This window comes from Pogoniulus pusillus, chromosome 10 (genome assembly GCF_015220805.1).
Source record: "Pogoniulus pusillus isolate bPogPus1 chromosome 10, bPogPus1.pri, whole genome shotgun sequence".
Lineage (NCBI taxonomy): Eukaryota > Metazoa > Chordata > Aves > Piciformes > Lybiidae > Pogoniulus > Pogoniulus pusillus.
In genome coordinates, this window is record NC_087273.1 from 21,931,186 (window position 1) to 21,954,713 (window position 23,528).

General features: G+C 43.1%; 1 protein-coding gene across 1 annotated transcript in view; it reads right to left on the minus strand.

The window, feature by feature from the left end:
- EPB41L4B (erythrocyte membrane protein band 4.1 like 4B) overlaps positions 1-23,528 on the minus strand; it is a 230,574-nt gene that overhangs the window by 68,245 nt on the left and 138,801 nt on the right. Inside the window, 2 exon segments of the mRNA XM_064150024.1 lie at positions 1,015-1,130; positions 7,388-7,569. Coding sequence (XP_064006094.1) covers positions 1,015-1,130; positions 7,388-7,569 — 298 coding nt within the window.

Below are 23,528 nucleotides of genomic sequence, written 5' to 3' on the forward strand. Positions count from 1 at the left end.
GCATCCCAGTTTGTCCACTTTAAGATTTATTTCTACCTTATGATTATGGATTAACTCAAATTAACTAGAATGTTGGGGGGGAAAAAAAGTCTAAAATTTAACTTCTGCTGCAAAACACTTGACACTGATTTTTTAACCTCGACATCTATCCTCTGGATTCTCTCATCCAGAGAAAAGAAAGATTATGCTACACAGATATACAGTCTATTTATGCTTGTATTTTTAATACACTTTGCCATGTCCCCTTTGGTTTTAATTTCCCTAATGTTTGTTGAATACCATTAACAAAAGGCTGTTTGTAAAACCAAAGTGAAGTATTTCAATTAAATTCTTAGGTAAACTGACAGAAAACTCTCAAAACACCACATTTCTTTTAACAGATCTACACAGTCACTGGAGGCTTGGATGCCCCTCAGTTTGAAACTGGTGGCAGTACTCTCATTGACTTCACTTGGTTCAGCTCAGGACTGATGCAGTTGCAAAACAGAGGTCCAGGTCTCTGTGACTCTATCTAGACTCAGCTCAAGGCACCTCACAGTGCAGGCACAGGAGGTTTTGCCTCACATGGATAAAAGAAGCCACTGCTGTGCTGTGCTGATCTCTGGCAGAAACAGTGGGACATGTCTGTTTTGTCACCCCTGCAAAAACTTACTCATAAAACATTAACAACAGATGACAAAGTGGTTTAAGGCATAACGTGGTCTCTTCATGTAGAAACCCAAGATTTTTTATCACTTAGAGTGTTGTTATTTTTTTGCAGCTCTCGGCTGCCTAGATGACAAACTCTTCACAACTCAACTAAAACTGTATCATAACATTGTTGCACCAGCTTCTAAATGTTAAAAGGCAAAGTTGAAGGAAATGCTATATCTGAAAACCAGACCTTAGACCCAAATGAGATGGTGAGAGGTGATTAAAAAGCAACCCAGTTGCAGATGAATGCTGATCTGAATTGGAGGTGATAATACAAAGTGACAAGGGGGCTCTTTGGCACATATATGTAAAAGTATATACCTTATTCATGCTGACGTGCAGGGGTGGCCATGGTCCAACTACCTTCACACTCTCCATTTCTATTTTCTTCAGATGAGAAGTTTCATCATAAAGAAGGGGAAGTCCTGAGTTCAGTTCTATAAAGATGCCCAAAATAAAGAAAAACAAACAAACAAACAAATAATTAAAAAAAAAAAAAACAGACTGAAGGGAGGATACAGAAGAATTGCAGAGCAAGACACTCAACTGCATTTGAAGAAACAGCTGTCAGTAGACCACATTCGCCCTAAGATCATCCGAAATGTTTCATAATTACTACTGTCAGGCCATTTTGTCTTTTTTTATTTAGCAAACAATTCCTTCTCATAATCCTTCTCACTCATCCCTTCATTGCAGTAGGGCTTTAGATAATTCTCTCCTGACCTCCCTTCTCTCCACCCTCTCTGTATTCTAAAACTCAGTTCACACCAGAGAGATTATTTATGCAACCAAAGTGCCACTTTCAGAACTTTTGATGTGTAAAGAGATCACAGTATAGCTTTTGGCTCCTCTAAGACATCTTTATTTATATGCCAGCCTCTTTAAGACTGTTGTCAGGAATTTGCTGTGCTTTGTCAACAGAGATTTTTGAGCAAGCCCCTGACACAGAAAGACAAGAAAAAATATTTTTTGAGACAGCCTGGGAAGGTCTCTGGCAACATTCTGGGAATAGCATGGTGTATATTTGTATATTTGCAAGAACTCTTGAGGAAAATGAGCTTTGTCATGTGACAATTTGACCAGTCTCTACATTCTCTTGTATTATTTTTGTCACGGACTCTAGGCAATAACACTTGGGAACAATCCAGTAATCTCTAGAGTCTGATTCAAAGCCCATGGAAATCAATTAAAACCTTGTATTGAATAGTCTGGTTTAGATCAGGTTCTTAACATGTCCTAAGAATATTAAATGTTACTTGCTCAACTCTACATTTGTTTAAATGCACATTAAGAGCTTTGCTGAATAGAGACAAACTGCTAAAAACGCCTTACAGAGATATAAGAAAAAAATCATTATACTTGGGAATAAATTACCACAGTCGTAAGACATGATGCTGGCTGGGTTTTTTTTTGAAGAAACACTTCTTGTCAGGAAGGAATGTATAGGGGGACAAGTACCTTATTTAAACTACTCAAGTTTGCTGTGATTGGAAACAAACTTTAAAACTGTTTTTTGTTGCTGTTCCTTGTTTGTTTTGTTTTTGTTTAAAGGGACGGCTCTGGAAAATAAGACAGACAGTTTAGCCTTTTAGCTCAACCCTGATAACAGGTTTTTTAAAAAGGCAAAATTTTAAGCCCTACAATAGACATACATTTCCTGAGTTGGCACTAATTCTTGGCAAAACAACTCTTTCATTGCAAGAAAGAATCTGGCAGTACTATGATTTTTCAAAGCAGTTTTCAGCCTGAAACTCAGCCTGTACTACACCGTTTTCTGCTCAGTGTTACACAAGGACTTTTGCAGGGAGCAGTTCAGGATTAAAGCATGTATTTTTTAAAGTGATAGTCTGCAATCTCAGCCCAGAGTTCAAGAAGCAAGCTGGGCCCTCTTTTATCATTCCTTATTTTCATCATAAAAATTCTGTGAGCTATATTGCATACTTGCTGGCATCTGCTCTCAGTGGTTGCCCCAGCTGCTGCCAGTAGATCTGCTCATGTGCATCTGGTAATCCATGCACAGTGTTGCCATGACAATTAGGCTAAGCAAGCAGCTCACCCTCTGTGTGTGGCCGTGCTGGCATTGTAACGCTAACTGCTGTTGAATACAGTGGTCCCTGGGATTGGGATTCTGCCGATTCACCAGGGAAAGATCTGCTGCAGAAAAATATATGATCTGTGCACATTAACTTTGAGGTGAAAGGCAGCATTGCAAACAGAATAATCAGGCCGAATGGAGGAAAACAATACCTTCTGCTGAACTGCCTTTATGTCAGATTTTTTTATCACTAGATTTCATTTCTCCCGGTAATGGAAGTAGACAGATTACTTAGAATGTGAGAAATAAGGCAGGTTTGGCACACGTTTGTTTTCTGTAACAAAATCCCAGGCTGCGCGTTTGCTGTGAAATATGTACCAGTATGTAAAGGGAACTGTGGCTGGGCATGTTGTTTTGTTCTCTCCTGCCCATGTTCTGTGAATCGTGCTGGAATCTTGGCATTTACCAGATGTAAGTGGAGAAAAGGCTTGACCAAGAACATATTGTTGGGTCAACTCCATGTTCTACGTCAGAAGAATTTCAAACTACCTCAGAGCACTGAACTGAAGCACTAATGTGCAGAGCTTCACCTATGTCAGCTTCACAATAGTTTCCACTAGCATAGTGTATTGCCTGCATAAGAATTTTGGCTCTCCTAGTATTTGCGCTTTAGATAATTTGCTCACAAGTATTCTCTTCCTCAAGAATCCTTGAGAGTGTCCTCAAGTTAGAGACCACTTTCTAGAAACACTTTCCCAGCAGTGGCATTTCCACACAGCCTGAAGGCAGACATCTGTTCTCTGCATCTCCATGTTTCTGATGCAGACTCCTAATAATGTCTACTTTCTGAGCTTTTGCCTCACACACTTTGCCATGTGTGCCAATCTGGATAACTGATGGACAGCCAGCAAGCTCCATGCTGTGTCTCAGCACATACACTACAAGCCTTTTCCACAGGCTCTCTGTGTAAGCTCTCAGCTGCTCAGTCTGAGAAACATCTGAACAAATACATTAAAAAACAAAACAAACTCACTGAGTACCAGCCTTGACAAGACACCCAGTCTTATCACCCCAAACTGCAAATGACTAACACTGACTCTGCATTACGCGAAGTAGTTCTGTCCATACCACCACTGCTCTAATGGTGTACACATGCCAGGTTTAAAGAGGACTGGCCTTTCAAGCAGAATCAGCTTTGCACCTCTGGCCTCTGTACAGATACAGATCTCCTCAGGGAATAAGCAACAGGTAGCTGTGGGGCAGCATGTCTGCACTAATACAAACCAGCACATGGCCTGCACAGCTGTCTGAACAGCTCAGTTGAACACAATCGGCATGTATGCACCACAGCCTCACCATGGAGGATTCCCGTCCCTTTCTGCTTCCCTCTCTGTCTGGGAATAGGCATTTCGCAGCACTGGTATTAGACCATGACAGGAACAAGCACCAATTGTAATTTCTTTCATAGAATCATGTAATTGTTTTGGTTGGAAAAGACCTTTAAGATCATCAAGTCCAACAACAAATCTAACACCACTTTGGCCACTAAACTATGTCCATATGTTTACAGAACACCTCCAGGGATGGTGATTCTACCACCTCCCAGGGCAACCCATTCAAATGCCTGACCACTCTTTCAGTATATACATTTTTCCTAATTTCCAATCTAAACCTACCCTGGCACAATTTCATGCCATTTCCTCTCATCCTGTCACCTGATACTAGAGAGAAGAGATCAATCCTCACCTCACTTCAATCTCCTTTTGGGTAGTTCTCTAGACGAAATAATTTCAGTTCCTTCAGATGCTCCCCATAAAATTTGTTATCTAGACCCGTTGCTGGCTTTGCTGCCCATCTCTGGACATGATCCAGCAACAAAATGTCCTAAAAAAGCCTAAAGCTGAACACACTATTCAAGCTTCAGCCTCAAGAATGCCCAGTAGAGAGGTATGATCACTTCCCTACTCTCCTGCTGGTCACATTATTCCTTTAAAATCCTTATATTTTATTACTAGAATGGAACGCGTTAGCCTTTTTTTTTTTTTAATTGTATGTATATGATGTTCTGGAGGTTATAGAAATATGTTTAAAAGGATAGCTTCAAATTCATATGATCCATGTTTGTCTGTAAAGTGAAGGCCAACTTCCTCACGCCTGAGTATTGGCTGTTCAGCTGTCTGATTTAGCCAGGTCATGCTGTCTCTCCTTCCTTCTCTGCAGCCCTTCCCAATGGCACAATTGCATTCAAAGAAAATTTGAAATATAATTGCCTGATATTACTTGCCCATATAGTCATCTGTAGCTACCACATCAATGTTATGTGATTTTACATAGGAAGGAAAGAGATCCAGGAACCAGACTCTTCTGAAATGTGGTGTGATGAAAAGGTTTGCTAACTCCCAGGCTAGAAAGGCTTATACAAGCAGTTACCACAAACTAAACTTAAGTTCTTAAGCAGACACAATGAAGAGAAAGGCTCTCTGGGAGCAGATGTGACATACATGTTTCAGCTGTTGAAGTCCCATTCAAAGCATCAACAGATGTTGGACAGGTTGGGAAAGCTGTGTCCCATGATTACTATAGGGTCTGAGGGAGAAAGCTTGTCTTCACCATGCCTGATGGGACATAGCTTTCTGAGGCTCAAACCTCGTATTCCAGGTACCACTCCATGGGCACAGAGAACTGCTCTCAATGTTTGCCCTAACACTTTCCTATGATTTTTCTAAGGTTATTTCAGCAACACGAAGGGGTAAGAATGTACTGCATCCCAAGAAGAAACAGATGGAATAAACATCCTGTACTGTGTTTTTGTTGTTGTTTCTTTAATCACCTTCTGCTCTAGAGGTGGGTCTGGCTCAGTACCACGCATAGCAGTGCTGTGGTGAGCTGGAGACTGGCCCTGCTGCAGTCACTGGGGCAGAAGCCAAGGCCTTTGGGGGCTGACACGGAACCCTGGGCGATGGACAGGACAAGGGGCAGTGGGAGGCTGCAGTGCCTTCAGGGCCAGGACTTGCATCAGCAGCATAGCTGGTTCTGACTGCATTTCCTGGAATGCTTCAGCTCTAATTTAAATATGAAAAACACGGCCGACACACACTCAGGAAAGGTCACCATCTCCTGCACCAGGCTGATAGCCTGAGTGAAACTTTCCAGCTCAGTTTTGCCAGCTTCACTCTGTCATCAGTGCTTAACCACTCTTCATGGTGGTTCTGTGACCAACCAGGTGAGTCCCAGCAGGTGCATGGCCAAAGCATATCACCAGCAGGTATGCAACGGTAACAGGCCATGCAGATTATGTCTGAGATGTGGATACCCATTAGCAGCACAAGACTGTACGGCAGCTTACCCCAGGCCTCTCTGGCATTACCATGTCGGGGGAAGGCCATGATGGTGATGGACCATGTCAGCCCCATGCACTTTCCAGCATGAAGGTAGGCCAGCGTGGAGTGTACAATCAATGAAAGATAGCATGCCTCCTGGAGATTGCTCCTAAGGGAGCAGCTTCATTGGAAGCCTCAAGAAGAAGTTAATTTTAGTGCTTTTCCTTAAACATCTACAATGCTGTGCATTTTATTTCTTAAGCTTCACTCCTAAAGAAATGTTAACTCCCTCTCCTTAGGAAACAAAATTAAATATTTCAGTTTCTGAAACAAAGTCTGATTAAAGTGCCCATGAAGGCTGATGTCTGTGCATTACTGTTGAGATGGGGCAGTCTACAGTTAAAGTCATCCAGCAGCAACCATTACAAGACCCTGGTTTCAGGAATTTGAAAGTTACCAGATCATGGTGATTTGTCATTGCACATGCGAAAACTTATTGAAAGAAGACCTTAGCTTCCCCTTAAGGTAAAGAAAATAAAAGCTCATGCCTTGTTTTGCTCATCTTCTGAAATTCTTACACAGCTTCAGCATCTCACACACTGCAACATGCAGAAATTACAAATTTGGAGATCAAGAAACAGGATTGCTCAATGGCATGGATGTTTCCCTTCCAGTTCCTGTGTAAACCTACAAGCATTTGGCCAAACCTCATATCCTTAAAAAAGCCTATACATGCTCATCAGCAGAGACTACACCCAAACTCTCAAAGATTGAATCAGGAACAGACAAGCTTCTCTCCTCTTTGCTTTCTACAAGCCAAATATTTCTCCACTGAGCAAGCAAGCATACTCCAATCATGGAAGGTAAGACTGAGCAGGAATTACACCCATTATCTAAACCAAGAGCAACATGCTGTTTGTCAAGTGCTCTAAAATTTCTGTTGTGTCCAGATATAAAAGCAAGAGTCAGACCCAAATAATGAGGGCTGATGACCCAATGGGCAGAGCAGCAAAAGACAAAAGCAGATGAGGATAAGTTTGGGAAGTTACACCAAAAAATAGTGACAATGAAAAATAATCTGTGGCTAGAAACTCAGTATCTGTGACTAATTGGGTATTTGTTCATCTGTGGAATGGCAGTCTAACACCAAATTCTCTAATCCTGTAGCAAAGCCAGAAAATTGCAAATCTTGTCTTGTTGCACAACAAATAATAACAAGAAACATATTCTTCAACAGGAAAAAATGAAACATGCTGCTTTCATTTCCTTTACCTCCTTGCCAGAGACAAATCTGAAACTAGCACAGTTACCAAAATGACATACACTGGAGTCAACTTACTGTTTGGGTTTGGAATCCCAGAAACAATGTCTTTGCTGTCGGGAGCAAGGGTGCCATAATTCATGTGATGGTGGTGATGGTGGTGGTGGTGGTGATGCCTTGAAGGCATTTTTGTAGTATAAGGTACTCCACCATTCTCCTCAACACTGAACTGATGCAGATCACTGTTGTTCAAGGGATAGCTGCAAAATAAATTCAGTTCAAATTACAATGGTAAATAGTAGGGGATTTTTTTTATTATGAGGGTGGTGGAACACTGGAACAGGCTGCCCAGGGAGTAGGTGAAGGCCCCATCCCTGGAGACATTTAAGGTTAGGCTTCATGGGGGAAGTCCCTGATAACTGCAGGAGGGTTGACTAGGTGACCTCTAAAGGTCCCTTCCAACCCAGTGCATTCTATGATTCTATGATTCCAAGTTGTAATTTTGGAGAGACAGAATGCTACCTTTCTTAGGGAAAAAATGCATAGGTTTTTTAAAATTATTTTTTAAACAAGATATATCCCAAACCTTTACAGTTTTCTATTAATAGAAGACTCATAAAGTGAGGAAAAAGGATGCCTCTGTCTGGTGTGACTTTATTACCAGAATTCTTTTTTATTTTACACACGGCACAATTTCTGTCAGACTCTTAAGCCAAGACAAACTCTGACTGATTTACAGAATATGATTTCCAAAATCACCAAAACTTGTCCTGCAGAAATTTGCAACTTCACCTGGAATAGGAAAGTGGGCAGGCAGCAAACAACTTTAAAGTGAAATTGGAAGGCACACCAAGGAGCAACAGAATAATATTACATTTCTAAGAAAATTCGAAACCCCAAATTTATGGTGCAAAACAGCTATATGAAAAATTTGTTACTTGGGAAAAAAAACAGAGAAAGATTGGAAATAAAGGTTTTACAGGCAAAACCACACAAAATAGCACTTGGTCAAAATTGAATCATACCCATGCTGGTAAATTAATTAGAATTTTTTTTTTTTTTGTGTGTGTGTGTGTATTAGGAGATTAACTGTTGTAAATTATATGGACAAAGGGAGATGTGCTGAAATTGTAATACGTCTCTAACTCAGAGATGCCAAATGACGTTGCTTTTATTCAGTATTTTTAACTGATGCTGTTTCAGTTCACTGTTTGTAATGATGCTCAATTTCCAGAAATACATTTTCTCTCCATGTCAGCAGCCAAATAGGACTGAGCAAACACTACAAATTATTTGAATGCTCTTTTCTCACAGGACTGGTTAATATTTTTATAGTTTTAACTCAGTCCATAGTTTTGCATTAGATAGTAGCTGCAGTAAATCAATTAATTTCAAGAAAATTTTAAAAACACTACAACACTACAGAAATTTTATCTTCTGCTGCATGGGTTTTCTGCTTGCTTTTATTATTAACAGCAGCTGAAAAACCTGACAATACGGAATAAGACAAACAGAATAAAGGAACAATGAAAAAAAATATACCTAGCTCCTTGCTACATATGTTCTCTGCAGATTATTTACTGATTCAAAGCCAGATTAACCAGACATTTGTAAATAAACATATCTGCATATTTTCCATGCATGCTGAAGCATCAACTTGGTAGACTATTAATAATTGCAGTCTGCTGAGCAACAGCCTCTCACAGCATGATGCTTCTGACTAGGTAGAAACTGAGTAACAGTTTGTGTTGGTTACTTTTTGAACAGGAGGTAGAGAGGGGAACATTGTGTATATTTTGGCCGGTTCCTAGTCTACAGCAACTGCCAATAAAGGCATTTCTGATGCAAAGGAAACATTAGGTGTCTGATTCACAGGGGACATCTTTGGTGAGCTGACCAGGACTGATCTGTGTTTTGGAACTGCAGTGTATCTTCAGTGTTAAAGTCAAATCAAGCACATGCTTATTCAGGAAACGTGGTACAGGCTAATGAGATTGTATACTCAAACACGTCTCCTGCACTCTCCCTTCAGGTGTCTGGGAATGAAGTGACGTTTTTTTGGCTGACAGGTATCACACAGTATCACAGTATCACAGTATTATTCGGATTGGAAGAGACCTCACAGATCATCAAGTCCAACCCTTTGCCACAGAGCTCAAGGCTAGACCATGGCACCAAGTGCCACGTCCAACCTTGCCTTGAACAGCTCCAGGGACGGCGACTCCACCACCTCCCCAGGCAGCCCATTCCAGTGTCCAATGACTCTCTCAGTGAAGAACTTTCTCCTCACCTCCAGCCTAAATCTCTCCTGGCACAGCCTGAGGCTGTGTCCTCTCGTTCTGGTTCTGGTCACCTGAGAGAAGAGAGCAACCTCCTCCTGGCCACAACCACCCTTCAGGTAGTTGTAGACAGCAATAAGGTCACCCCTGAGCCTCCTCTTCTCCAGGCTAACCAATCCCAGCTCCCTCAGCCTCTCCTCATAGGGCTTGTGCTCAAGGCCTCTCACCAGCCTTGTCGCCCTTCTCTGGACACACTCAAGCATCTCAGTGTCCCTCCTAAACTGGGGGGCCCAGAACTGAACACAGTACTCAAGGTGAGGTCTAACCAGTGCAGAGTACAGGGGCAGAATGACCTCCCTGCTCCTGCTGACCACACCATTCCTGATGCAGGCCAGGATGCCATTGGCTCTCTTGGCCACCTGGGCACACTGCTGGCTCATGTTCAGGCGAGTATCAATCAGCACCCCCAGATCCCGCTCTGGCTGCTCTCCAGCCACTCCGATCCCAGCCTGTATCTCTGCATGGGGTTGCTGTGGCCAAAGTGCAGCACCTGGCAGTTAGAGCTATTGAACGCCATCCCATTGGACTCTGCCCATCTGTCCAGGTGGTCAAAGTCCCGCTGCAGAGCCCTTCTGCCCCCCAATCAGGTCACATCTGCCCCCAGCTTAGTGTCATCTGCAAACTTGCTGATGACTGACTCCATGCCCTCATCGAGATCATCTATGAAGATGTTAAAGAGGATGGGGCCCAGCACAGATCCCTGAGGGACACCACTAGTGACCGGCCACCAGCTGGACGTGGCACCATTCGCCACCACTCTCTGGGTCCGGCCCTCCAGCCAGTTCCTAACCCAGCACAGAGTGTTGCCATCCAAGATGTGGGCTGACAGCTTAGCCAGCAGTTTGCTGTGGGGGACAGTGTCAAAGGCCTTGCTGAAGTCCAGATAGACCACATCCACAGGCCTCCCCACATCCACCAAGTGGGTTACCTGATCATAGAAGGAGATCAGGTTAGAAAGGCAGGATCTGCCCTTCCTAAACCCATGCTGGCTGGACCTGAGCTCTTTGCCATCCCTGAGGTGAGCTCTTATCACCCCCAAGATAACCTTCTCCATCAGTTTCCCTGGCACTGAGGTCAGGCTGAGGGGTCTATAGTTCCCAGCTTCCTCCATCCGACCCTTCTTGTGGATGGGGATCATGTTGGCCAGTTTCCATTCTCCTGGGACCTCTCTGGTGAGCCAGGACTGCTGGAAAATGATGGAGAGCGGCTTGGCCAGCTCAGCTGCCAGCTCTCTCAGCACCCTGGGATGGATCCCATCTGGTGCCATGGACTTGTGGGTGTCCAGATGGCTCAGCAGGTCCTGAACTAATTTGTCATGAATTTCCAGGGGAACACACTGCTCCCTGACCCCATCCTACAGTTCAAGAGGCCACTTGCCTCCTCCTCCCTCCTTGCTGTTGAAAACTGAGGCGAAGAAGGCATTCAGGACTTCAGCCTTTTCTTCGTCATCAGTTATAGTGTTCCCCTCCTGGTCCAGTAAGGAGTGGAGGCTCTTCATGCCCTTCTTTTTAGCATTGATAAATTTATAAAAGTGCTTTTTGTTATCTTTCACAGAAGTGGCCAGCCTAAGTTCTAGCTGGACCTTAGCCTCTCTAATTTTTCTCCTGCATAATCTGGCTACCTCCTTAAACACGTCAGGAGAAGCCTTCCCCTCCTTCCAGAGGTGATACACCCTCTTTTTTTCCCCCAATTCCTTCAGGAGCTGTTTGTTCATCCAGGCTGGTCGCCTTCCCCGCCAGCTCATCTTTCGGCACATGGGAACTGCCAGTTCCTGTGCCTTCAGGAGCTCCTGTTTAAAGTAGGTCCAACCATCCTGGACCCCTTTGTTTTTAAGGACTGCTGCCCAGGGGACTTTGGAAATAAGTTTCTTGAGCAAATTAAAGTTTGCCCTCCGAAAGTCCAAGGTGTGGGTTTTGTTGCAGTGCCTCCCTACCTCCCTGCATATCGAAAACTCCACTATCTCGCGATCACTACACCCCAGGCAGCCTCCCACTGTCACATCTCCTACCCACCCTTCTCTGTTGGAGAGCAGCAGGTCAAGCTGAGCTTGACCCTTAGTAGGCTCACTTAACAGCTGGGTCATGAAGCTGTCCTCCATGCACTCTAGAAATCTCCTGGGCTGCCTCCTCCCCATGGCACGCGGCGGGGTTTTAAATCTCCCATGGCTGACGTCACACATTGTGGTTTTGTTCACACATTAAAAACCCCTAGTGGAAAGAAGATCCTTTTTTTCAGTCTATGATTGATTTATTTTTTTTTCCCCCAAGACACAAAACCCCATGTGCTTGGAGTTCCTTTCATTTTACCCTCTGTCAGACTGGTTTAGAAGATTTTTGGGTAGTCTTTTCAAAATGAATGAAATCACGTGAAATCCTTAAAATGACTCCTCACATTGCTACAGATATGACCTAGCTTCTGTGCTTAAACGGGAATGAGAAGAGCAGCAGAATGAGCCAAAACCTCTCCAGCACACGGTCACACAAGGTCAAACATGCACCAAATTCTCTAGATGTATTTATTGACTGTCCATAGAGGAGTGCTTGCACCACGTAAAAGTAGTGAGACCATTACTTCAATCAAGATCTAACTAACGAGCCGACGAGGGAGGCAGCCAGACTGGATGGGCAAGGAGCTACTAAAGGAATTAAAGATTAAAAAAAGAGTATATTGCCTTTGAAAAAGAGGGGAGGTTTCCCAGGAAAAGTTCAAGGAGGATGCTAGGTCTTGTAGAAAAAAAGAGAGGCAAAAGCCTGTTTTGAATTTAGGCTGGCCACAGCTGTTAAGGAAAATAAAAAATGTTTCTATAAATATATGAATGACAAGAGAAGGGCCAAGGACAACCTCCAGTCTGTGTTAGATAGAGAGGGGAATATAGTGATAAAGGATGAGGAAAGGGCAGAGGTGCTTAACACCTTCTTTGCCTCAATCTTCAATAGTGGGACAGGTTGTCTCCAGGACAACTGGACTCCTGAAGCGGTGGATGGAGTCAGGGACCAGTATAGTCCCCCTCTAATCCATGAGGAAGAAGTAAGGGACCTGCTGAGACACTTGGATCTTCACAAGTCCATGGGATTGGATGGGATCCATCCTAGGGTGCTGAGAGATCTGGCAGATGAGCTGGCCAAGCCACTCTCCATCACTTATCAACAGTCCTGGCTCACTGGAGAAGTCCCCGAAGACTGGAAGCTGGGCAATGTGATACCCATCCACAAGAAGGGTCAAAAGGAGGAGCCAGAAAACTACAGACCTGTCAGCCTGACCTCAGTGCCAGGCAAGGTGATGGAACAGGTCATCTTGAGTGCCATCACAAAGCACCTACAGGATGGCCAAGGGATCAGGCCCAGCCAGCAGGGTTTAGGAAGGGCAGATCCTGTCTCACCAACCTGATCAGGTTACCCACCTGGTGAATGTGGGGAAGGCTGTGGATGTAGTCTACCTGGACTTCAGCAAAGCCTTTGACACCATCTGCCACAACAAGCTCCTAGCCAAGCTGGCAGCTCATGGCTTGGACAGGTTCACTTTGTGCTGGGTCAAGATCTGGGTGGATGGCAGAGCCCAGAGAGTGGTGGTGATTGGTGCCACATCCAGTTGGCAGCCAGTCACTAGTGGTGTTCCCCAAGGATCAGTGCTGTGCCCAGTCCTGTTCAACATCTTTATTAATGATCTGGACAAGGGGATTGAGCCCAGCATCAGTAAATTTGCAGATGACACCAAGCTAGGAGCAGGTGCTGATCTTTTGGAAGTTAGGAGAGCTCTGCAGAGGGACCTAGACAACCTGGATGGGTGGGCAGAGGCCAATGAGATGGGATTGAACAAGGCCAAGGGTTCTGCACTTTGACCACAACAACCCCAAGCATCACTACAGGCTGGGGACAGAGTGGCTGGAGAGCAGCTAGGAGGAAAGGGACCTGGGGGTACTGATAGATAATAGGCTGAAGATGAGCCAGCAGTGTGCCCAGGTGGCCAAGAGAGCCAATAGTATCCTGTCCTGCAGCAGGAGCAGTGTGGCCAGTAGGATGAGGGAGGTTATTCTTTCCCTGTACTCAGCACTGGTCAGGCTACACCGTGACTACTGTGTCCAGTTCTGGGCTCCTCAATTCAAGAGAGATGTTGAGGTGCTGGAACATGTCCAGAGAAGGGCAACAAAGCTGGTGAAAGCCCCCCAGGAGTGTTAACCCTATACAAAGGCCTGGAACACAAATCCTATGAGGAGAGGCTGAGGGAGCTGGCGTTGTTTAGTCTGGAGAAGAGGAGGCTCAAGGGTGACCTCACTGCTGTCTACAACTACCTGAAAGGATGTTGTAGCCAGGTGGGGGGTGGTCTCTTCTCCCATGCAACCAGAAACAAAACAAGGGGACACAGTCTCAAGTTCTGCTGGGGGAAGTATAGGCTGGATGTTAGGAGGAAGTTCTTCAGAGAGAAAGTGATTTGCCATTGGAATGGGCTGCCCCGGGAGGTGGTGGAGTTACCATCCCTGGAGGTGTTCAAGAAAAGACTGAATGAGGCACTTGGTGCCATGGTCTAGTTGACTGGATAGGACTGGGTGCTAGGTTGGACTGGATGATCTTCGAGGTTTCTTCCAACCTGCTTGATTCTATTCTATTCTACTCTGTTCTAGCCCCACAAAGCTGATGTTTAGGTATGCACTGAAATATTGGAGCCAGTAAGTCACAAATCTCCAGTCAGTATGTCAATACCCAGGCAATGCACTCTGATGTGAAATATTGAAACCACTGGCTCATTTATAAGGCTGCACCCATCTGCACTCTTTCAGGTCTGACAGCAGCTAACATATACTGAGGCAAACTCATCACAGTGGTTAGAGGTGAGTGGAACTCTTGCACTTCTGACCTGTGTGGGGTGTCCCAAAGAAGACTTTTGCACCTATATTCATACTACTACACTGAATTACTGAAACAGGTGTGACAGCAGCCCCAGAACCAGTCTGCTAGACAAGGTGACAGTACTAACAAAAATGTCATGAGCAATCCAAATCGATTTTCTTTGTGCTCTCTACTACACTATTTAGGGGCATAACAGACATCTTAGTGCAATTTCTACAAGGTGGCATCATTATGATCATGTATTGCATCTTCATTACTTTCCCATTCTTTCACAGTCTTAAATCTGGAGACTTGAGATTTTTCTCCTCAGCACATCTTTTTGCCATTAACTTTTCTTTCTATTGCTTGATTTCACCTGTTTTACCTGAATAAATACTGTGCTTGTGCATCTTTCCCAACTCAGTAATGCAAATAAACCACTACTTTTGATGAACCAGTATTCTGATCATATCCTAAGCTCTCCAGGTTTTTATAGTTGCACGCCAGACACCAAATAATGCTGTCAGAATATGTGCATACATTACAGGTATCAGCTTTCATTTTTTCCCTTGTACTTGTCTTCTGGCTCTTCTAGTATGCCAATGTTAGACCTTTGTTTTACCTTTAATATTCAATTGGCTGTTCTGCAGAGTTCCTCTGTTTTCTTTTCTTTACCTGTGTTCTTTTCTCAGCAAGCTCCAACTGCTTCCCATACAACCATATCCTGTCCTTCAAGGAAAATGAAGCAGAGTCCTACAGTCTTTAAGGTAAAGGATGGAAACATTTCTTCCTTGTCTATCCCTTCCTGAGGATTCACTCCTAAGGATTCAGTTACAGAAGCCTGAACCTTCAAAAAGCCACTCAAAGTTCACAAGACATTTGGTATTGCTTTTAGCCTTAAATTCACATCATTGCTTTTTCTAAGAAAAAGGCAGCCTATTGAGAAACAGGACAAATGAAATATATATTCACATTATTTGTTCAATGAAGAAAAAAAAATCTTATTAATTCTCTATCCTAGTTTTATACTCTTCACCCTTTGTTTCAAAAACTATTTTCACTCAACATTCTTATATTTCATGTGCTTCAGCCACCTACTGCCTTGCCAAACAGGTAAGGTACAACTCACAAGTACTAAGAGAGCACAGAAAAATGGATAACAGAAAGGGATTTGAACGGCTGAATTACTTGTCTCTCCCCTCAAAACTGAAATAATCAGACCTATGCTATCACAACTGATAATGTGAACTGAATCTTCAACACCTTCACTAGAAGGATTCATGACCTCTCTTTGCAATTGATTTCAATGTCTCACCATGCCTACACTTACTCCATTTTATTCTGTCTGTTTTACAGCAATTTAAGCCTGCCATTTCTTCTCCCACCCATCAGAGACACAGCAAGCAGGTTAATTCTTGCTATAGAAACACAATTCTGAAAATGGCTCTTCGCATATCCCTTCAGTCTGAAGATTTCTGAATTCTTCTGTTGCTTTACAAGTCACACATTTTCTGCAGCTCTAACACACCTTGCTATTGCTTTTCACTCACCTACCCCTTGCTCTGGCTGGACCATGTGGTGCTTAGAACTGGGCACCCCATGCCAGCTGAGGCCTTGCAAATGTGTTGTAAAAAGGAAGGGTTGCTTCCCACATATTCCTGTGTTTATACACTGGAACATGACATTTGGAGGCCTGTGCCCAGTGCTGTTCCCCAGGGATCAGTACTGTGCCCTATTTTGTTCAATATCTTCATCAACAGGATATTGATGGAGGGTTCACTGATGATACAAAACTGGGAGGGGTGGCTGACACCGTGTTAGGCTGTGCTGCCATCCAGCAAGATCTGGGCAGGCTGGAGAACTGGGTGAAGGAGAACTTCAAGAAGTTCAGTAAGGACAAGTATAGGGTTCTGCACCTGGAGAGGAATAACACCAGGTACCACTACAGACTAGGGGTCATCCTGCTGGAAAGCATCTCCACAGAGAAAGAGCTTGGAGTCCTAGTGGACAGTAAATTATTCATGGAACAGCAATGCGCTCTTGTGACCCAGAGGGCCAAGAAACGCATCAAAAAAAGTGTGACCAGCAGGTCTAGCAAGGTTCCACACCTGGAATACTATATCAAGTTTTGGGCTTCCCAATTCAAGAGAGTGAGGGATCTATTGAGAAGAGTCCAATGGAGAGCTAGGAGGATGATTAAGAGACTTGAATATATCTCCTGTAAAGAAAGACAGAGAAATGGAGCTGTTTAGTCTTGAGGAGACTGAGTGGGGATCTTATTAGTGTCTATAAATAACTTCTGTACTGTGAGGGTGACAGAGCACTGTAGCAGGCTGCTTAGAGAGGTGGTGGAGTCTCCCTTTCTGGAGACTTTCAAAACTCATTTGGATGTGCTCCTATGTGGCCTGCCCTAGGTGATCCTGGTTTGGCAGGGAGATCAGACTAGATGATCTCTGGAGGTCCCTTCCAAGCTTTAATATTCTGTGATTCTGTGATTTGCTTTTTCCTAAATAGCCTGGAATTGTTGACTCATGTTCAAACTCTGATCTTCAAGAACATCAGATCCTTTCCTAAGCCAGACAACTTTCCACCCCACAGAACAGCAGCTGTGAAGGTTACTCCCACATAACATCACAAGCATAATAGCATTCCTACAGAGAAGCAGGCACAGGCCTGAGGCTTAACCCGAGAACATAAGAAAGCAGGATGTAACAGAAGTTGTTGCTGGAAATAACAGACAAAACTATAAGCAGATAACAAATGTTACAGAGTGTGCCCTGAAGGATTGCTGGGTTTTACTGGGTAATTGCTGGGTAATTATGGATAAGCTATATGAGAAATGGCCAAACTTCACAGAGTACTGAAGGCAGGTGCCAGGGACTTTTTGGTGGGAAAACCTTGTAAGGCCATCGCTGCCCAAGAAACTGTATCAGTAATACCGTGTAAGGTCCAAACTACTTCAGTAGCCTTGAGAAATTTGAACATGGACTTAGTAAACTGGGAGCAACATAGGGGAAAAAGCAAGGGTAACCGAGAAGACGGAGGACAAAGGTAGGGAACAGGAGAGGCTGTGTGCATCAAAGAACAAGCATGGGAAAATGTAGAGAAAGGGGAGAAATAGGACTTGCCACATATAAGTGAACTACTGGTCAGTATGATTGGCTGGCCAAGCCCTGATCACTGTAGTTTAGGCCATCTTCTTAACTGTGGTTCTCTTTTCTGTGAGGGTGCATGCATATACAGTGGAGCTCTCTGTGCTGCCCCGAGTTTGTCTGATGCTGTTTGTGACTGTGGGTGTTGGCAAAGCCACTGCTCCCTACCTCTTTTGCTTTGCGTGGCTGTGTGCTCTGTGTATTTACCTCTCTATATACAGGCTCAGCTCAGAAACCAGGAAGTACAGCAGACTCACTCGTATCAGATTAAGAAGATGAAATCTCTTTAGCCTTAATGCAAATCCACAAGATTTGGTTTCCCTTAGCAGTATGCTCCTATTACAAACAATCTCCCATCTCTGTCCTTAGGAAGCAGGATTTTCTTGAAAATAACACATTTTAAAATAAATTAATCACAGTGTAGAAGTTTAATGCTTCTAAATTATTCAGATACTGAATGTTGCTTATGCTCTAAATATGAGTTCACCCAAATTTTCAGTTATTTGCTGTAACTTTAAGGCCCAGCATGACCTGGCACTGTTGCCACACAAATTACTCTGGATTAGGTGTTAGCATTAAAGCCACTGAAAGGTACAGCACATAAACACTCTTATCAAGGCAGGACAAAATTTTTCACTTAGTTGCTTGGAAGAAAGTATTATCAGGTAAAAGTAACATCAAATCAACACAGCAAGGGCTTTCTTATTTACAAACTTAGAATCTGCCCTATATCTGGTTCTCACTGCAATACTTGGGCAACTCATCTGAGTTACAGCAAGAAATTGTTCATTTTATCTTAAAAGCAATTTTCAGACTTCAGAAATGTGAATGAGAGACACAAGCACAATAGTAGAATATGAAAGTGAATGATAAAAAATGGAACCCTGCTGGGCCCAAAATTTGGGTAAGAAGCAGTGTCTAATTTTGCATTTAAGTTCCTTGAAGTCAAATAATTTGTGCTTATTGATTCAAGGAGTTCCAAATGCAGAAGATACAAATGCTGAAGCCTCAAAACTACCCTGCAGCTCTCATTCCTCTATTCTTGTAGTCTGTTGCACACTTCATTCTTCTCCATTTCCACATTCTCTCACTGCATATTCCTCTGTAAATTTCTATTTCTCCTAAACCCTCTACTTGACGTTTTTGTTTCTCTGGCCCATCTTTTTTTTTTTTTTCCTGAGCTCTTCTTTGCTTCCAGTCTGACTCATACACCCTCACTGGTGTGAAAAACTCAGCTCAGGGATGACGGTCCTGATGCTTGCCAGGAAGGCCCCAAAACTCAAGGGTTTGTCCTCTGGAGATGAAAAGACACACAGCTACTTTAACATCTGTTTAGCTACTGAATTCATTGCTATTTCATTACACAATTTAGAGAGCATTGCAAATGCATGGAATGTTTTGCATTTCTATGTCTCTAAGGTTCTCAAAATTGTAGAAATTGGTAACAGCAGGTAAACCATTGGGATTATATTTCCAGAAGAGATTGCTATGGTTTAGAGAGTTAAAAACAAATTATAAATTATTAGCTTCTTATTTGAAGTTTAAATGAATTAGATCAGCACTTCCTACCACTAATTAGCTGTGGCTATTTAATTTTCTTCAGGGTGCAGGGAAAGATGGTTTTCGTTATCTCACTGAAAAAAAATTAAAAAGCAACCACAACGCACCATATTAAGCCAGGAACTACATCTTCTTTAAACTGGTCCTACAAAAAAACATCTACATTTGTTTAGTCTAATACATAATCAGCTTTTATATGATGAGCTGCACATTTTGCTTTTAGTTTAAAGCTGAACATCATACTATTAGTGCTATGAAAAAGAAGATGGGGGAAAAAAAATCACATTACAAACTTAAAAGATATAAAGTACAAAACCTAGTAAAAAGTGGAAATGTAATTGTGGTAGCAATTTGAAAACAGAACCTTAGGGACATTTCCACTCATTGCCCAAAAGCCACAGGTCAAAATTTATCTAATTTTTTTAAATGGAAGATTCCCCAGTTCTCAGAAGGTGTGATGAAAAAGTCAGCCTGAATGGTTCTTGTCAGAGAGAAAATGAACTATACTTCTTTTGAAAAGACACATGCAACAGATCATAGAAGATAAGATGCCACCAAACCAAAGTGACCAGTCTTACAGAATCAAAAGAAAGCTGCTATTCGAGGAACACAAACCAAAGAACTAACACTGGGTCTAAGATATCAGACAGGTGGAACTACTCATCTCCTCCAATCTGTGTGCCAAGTCTGCCAAGACTCTATCTGGAAGAAAAAAAACAACTATTTTAAAGAGTGGTTTTTGAAGGAACACTTTTTCCCTCCTGTTCAAAATTGAATGTACATTACACAAAGAAAATAAAACTGGTAAGGGTTATTACACACAAGCTTGCATTTTTGGTAGCAACTTCTTAATATGTGCAGAGAAATGCTTGACTTGCAAATTTTACAACTACATTAACAATTATAAAAGCAGTGGTTTGAAAACAAATTGGTTTGCTTTAAAAGATGGTTATGAAATAGTCATTGTTAAGCAGCTGAGAGTAACATTTGGCCTGAAGAAACTTTATTACTAGAAGTGATTTGTATCAAGGGAGGAACTCAGTTGAATCAAGCTTTTAGCTATTTGTGGTGACACCATGGCAACAACAGCAACAGCACATATGTTCAGAAAGGAAGTCTATTTGGCCTATCACTTCTATGTAAAACAGAATGTGGAAAACCAGAGAAGCCAAACAATATGATCATGACCATAAACCACTTGCAATATACTGCAAGAGGTGGATAGAAAAGTGTGGCACATTTTTTTTTTCCTTATCTACTTGGACTAGTAATGTTTTTGTCCAACAGCTGCACCTTTCTATGTCTGTTGCCTGCTGAGCAAGGAGGACTGATTTTCCTGCAGGCCTTTTCAACACTAAAACTTGTGAACACTGTATTTTTGCAACCATTTGCAGTTTAAAGCAGGAACAAGTATTTATTCTTAAATAAGTAAAAATCTCAATGCTCACACTGTAGCACAGGTCTGGTCAGGGTGCAGAGGCTATTCAGCAGCCTGTTAGTTCAAGCTGGACCTCAAACAAGACTTATGGCTAGCAAAATTTTAACAGAAGAAGTACTCTCCTGGCATATCAGTCCCTTTTCAAAGTACAATGCACACAGTCAATTAATTTAAGCTGACATTGTTCCTATTTTATGTCCATTAATGCCATTTGATTTGCATCAGCTCTTGCTCAATGCTGCTATGACAGTATTTCCCTACTTGTCTGCTTTCCTTTGCTCTCCTTTATGGAGTAAAAAGAAAACCACTCATCACAATAGTTTTTCCAGAGATCTGGTGTGTCAGCTTAGATGGATGTACATCAGAACTTCTCTCCTTTGCGCTAGTTAGTAGTAGCCTGCCTAAAAGGGAAGGGCTTGCAGTAAACCTCCTCTGAAAACAGGTGACAACAGTACTAGAGTGCCGCCTTCTCCCTTTCTCCAGAAGGCTCTTTTGCAACACTCATCCAAAAGGAAGGAAAAATGTCAATTTATTTTACAAGGCCATAATATATGCTTTGTTCCCATCTACCACGTGAAAAAGCAATTCTTCTGGTCAGTTTGCACTATTTGACTGATAAAAGGGTCCAGAAGAACTTGTCAATCCTTTGAACTTATTGATTCTTCTCCTTAAGTATTTAAACCTCCAACTGCCAGGTTTGGAGATGCATTACAAAGCCCTATGCTGCCGTTCACTGCCTATGACTCACATCAGCTAGAGAAAAGTAGCTGAAAATGAAAGTTTAAAGAAAAAGTCCACGTTATAACAATTTACCATGAGTGCAAATATGTTCAGTATTTCAGTATTAGGTATTAGTTTACATGACAGGGCCTGGCTGGGACTGAAGAGTAATGTATTTCTGCCCAGGGCTTGTCACTCTTTAAGAAGGGGATACTAAAAGAACAGGAACAGGCTATCCCTATGTCCCAAAAGAAGGGCCAGCAGGGAAGAGGGTAGGTCTGGGTGAATGCAGGGCTTTGTTTAGCTGGGACTCAGGAACAAAAGGAGAGTTTGCAGCCTTCAGAAAAGTGGACATATCACTTAGGAAGCCTACAAAGACACAGTGACGCTATGCAGGGAGAAAATTACAACTAGATCTCAATGTAGACAGTGCTGTAAAAGATAATTAAAAATGCTTCTATAAATACATGAACAACAAAAGAGAACTAAGGAGAATCTTCATCCTTTATTGGATGTGGGGGTAAGCTTAACAACTAAGGATGGGGAAAAGGCTGAGGTACTTAATGAACCACTTAGACATATACAAGTCTATGGGGACAGGCAGGTTACATCCAAAAAGTGCTGAAACAGTATGAAGGAGCAGTCCAATCTGTCTGCATCATTGTCATCATCAGGAATCTTGGGCTAATTTTCAGGCTAACATCTTAGCATGAGTTTGCAGCAGCCTGCTGCATAATAAATTACTGATTAAGTTACTGATCCTGTACAATTGAATCCAGTCTCTATGGATATGCAGGTGTAAGTCCCATGAGAAGACACAGTACCAAGAGTCTGGACACATCACAGTAATGAACTATTGCAAGGCCACTGCATGGACTGTGACAATAAACTTACCAAGCCTCTCTCCATGATTTCTGGGACATCTTGGCTAACTAGAGAAGTCCTAGTGGAGTGGACATTAGCAGATGTGATGCTAAATTATAAGAAGGGCCAGAGGGAGGACCCAGGGAACTAAAGACCCATGTCTGACCTCAGTGCAGGGAAGGCCATAGAATAAGTCCTTGAGTGCCATAACACACCATTTACAGGACAAAGAGGTGATCAGACCCAGTCAGCACAGGTTCATGAAGGGCAGATTGTGCTTAACAAACCTCATCTCCTTCTATGACAATGTGACCTGCTTTGTGGCTGAGGGAAGAGCTGTGGCTGTTGTTTTCCTTGGTTTCAGTAAAACATTTAATACTGTTCCCCACAGCACCCTCACAAAAAAACCTGGTTGCCCTAGGCCTGGACAGGTGCACACACTGACTGGATGGCAGAAGGTGAGAGTGAATGGAACTAAATCCCATTAGTGGCTACTCACAAGTGGTGTTCCGCAGCGCTCAGTGCTGGGCACCACTCCTGTTTAATATCTTTATCAACGATGTCAATGAGGAGATTAAGAGCACCCTCAGTTAAGTTTGCAGATGACACCAGGTTAGGTGGGAGTGTTGATATGCTGGAGGATAGGAAGGCTCTTCAGAGGAAGCTGAACAGGCTGAGGCCAATCCTATTTGCTTCAACATGGCTAAGTGCCAAGTCCTATACTTGGGCCTCAACAACCCCATGCAACACTATGGCTTGGGGCAGAGTGGCTAGAAAGCTGCTTGGCAGGAGGAAACATGGGTGTGGTGGTTCACAGCAGGCTGAACATGATCCAGCAATGTGCTCAGGTGGCCAAACAGACCAACAGCACCCTGGCCTGTATCAGGAATAGTGTGGCCAGCAGGAGGAGTGAGGTATTTGGCTCTGGTGAGGCTGCACCTTCAGTACTGTGTTCAGTTTTGGGCACTGCAGTGTCCAGAAAGGCTGTGGATGCCCCCGCCCCCTCTCTGGAGATGTTCAAGAACAGGCTGGATGGGGCCTTGAGTAACCTGGTCTAGTTGAGAGGCATCCCTGCCCATGGCAGGGAGGCTGGATTAGATGACCACTAAAGTCTCTTCCAGCCTAAGTCATTCTATGATTGAGGTGCTGGAGCAGATCTAGAGAAGGGCAACGAGGGTGGTGAAGGGTCTTGAGAGTAAGTGGTGAAAGTCTCTTGAGAGGTGGGTGCCAGTCTCAAAAATAACAAGTGACAGAAGAGGAAACAGCATCAAATTACGCTTGGGGGACAGGTGTTTAGGTCAGATGTTAGGAAAAATTTATACA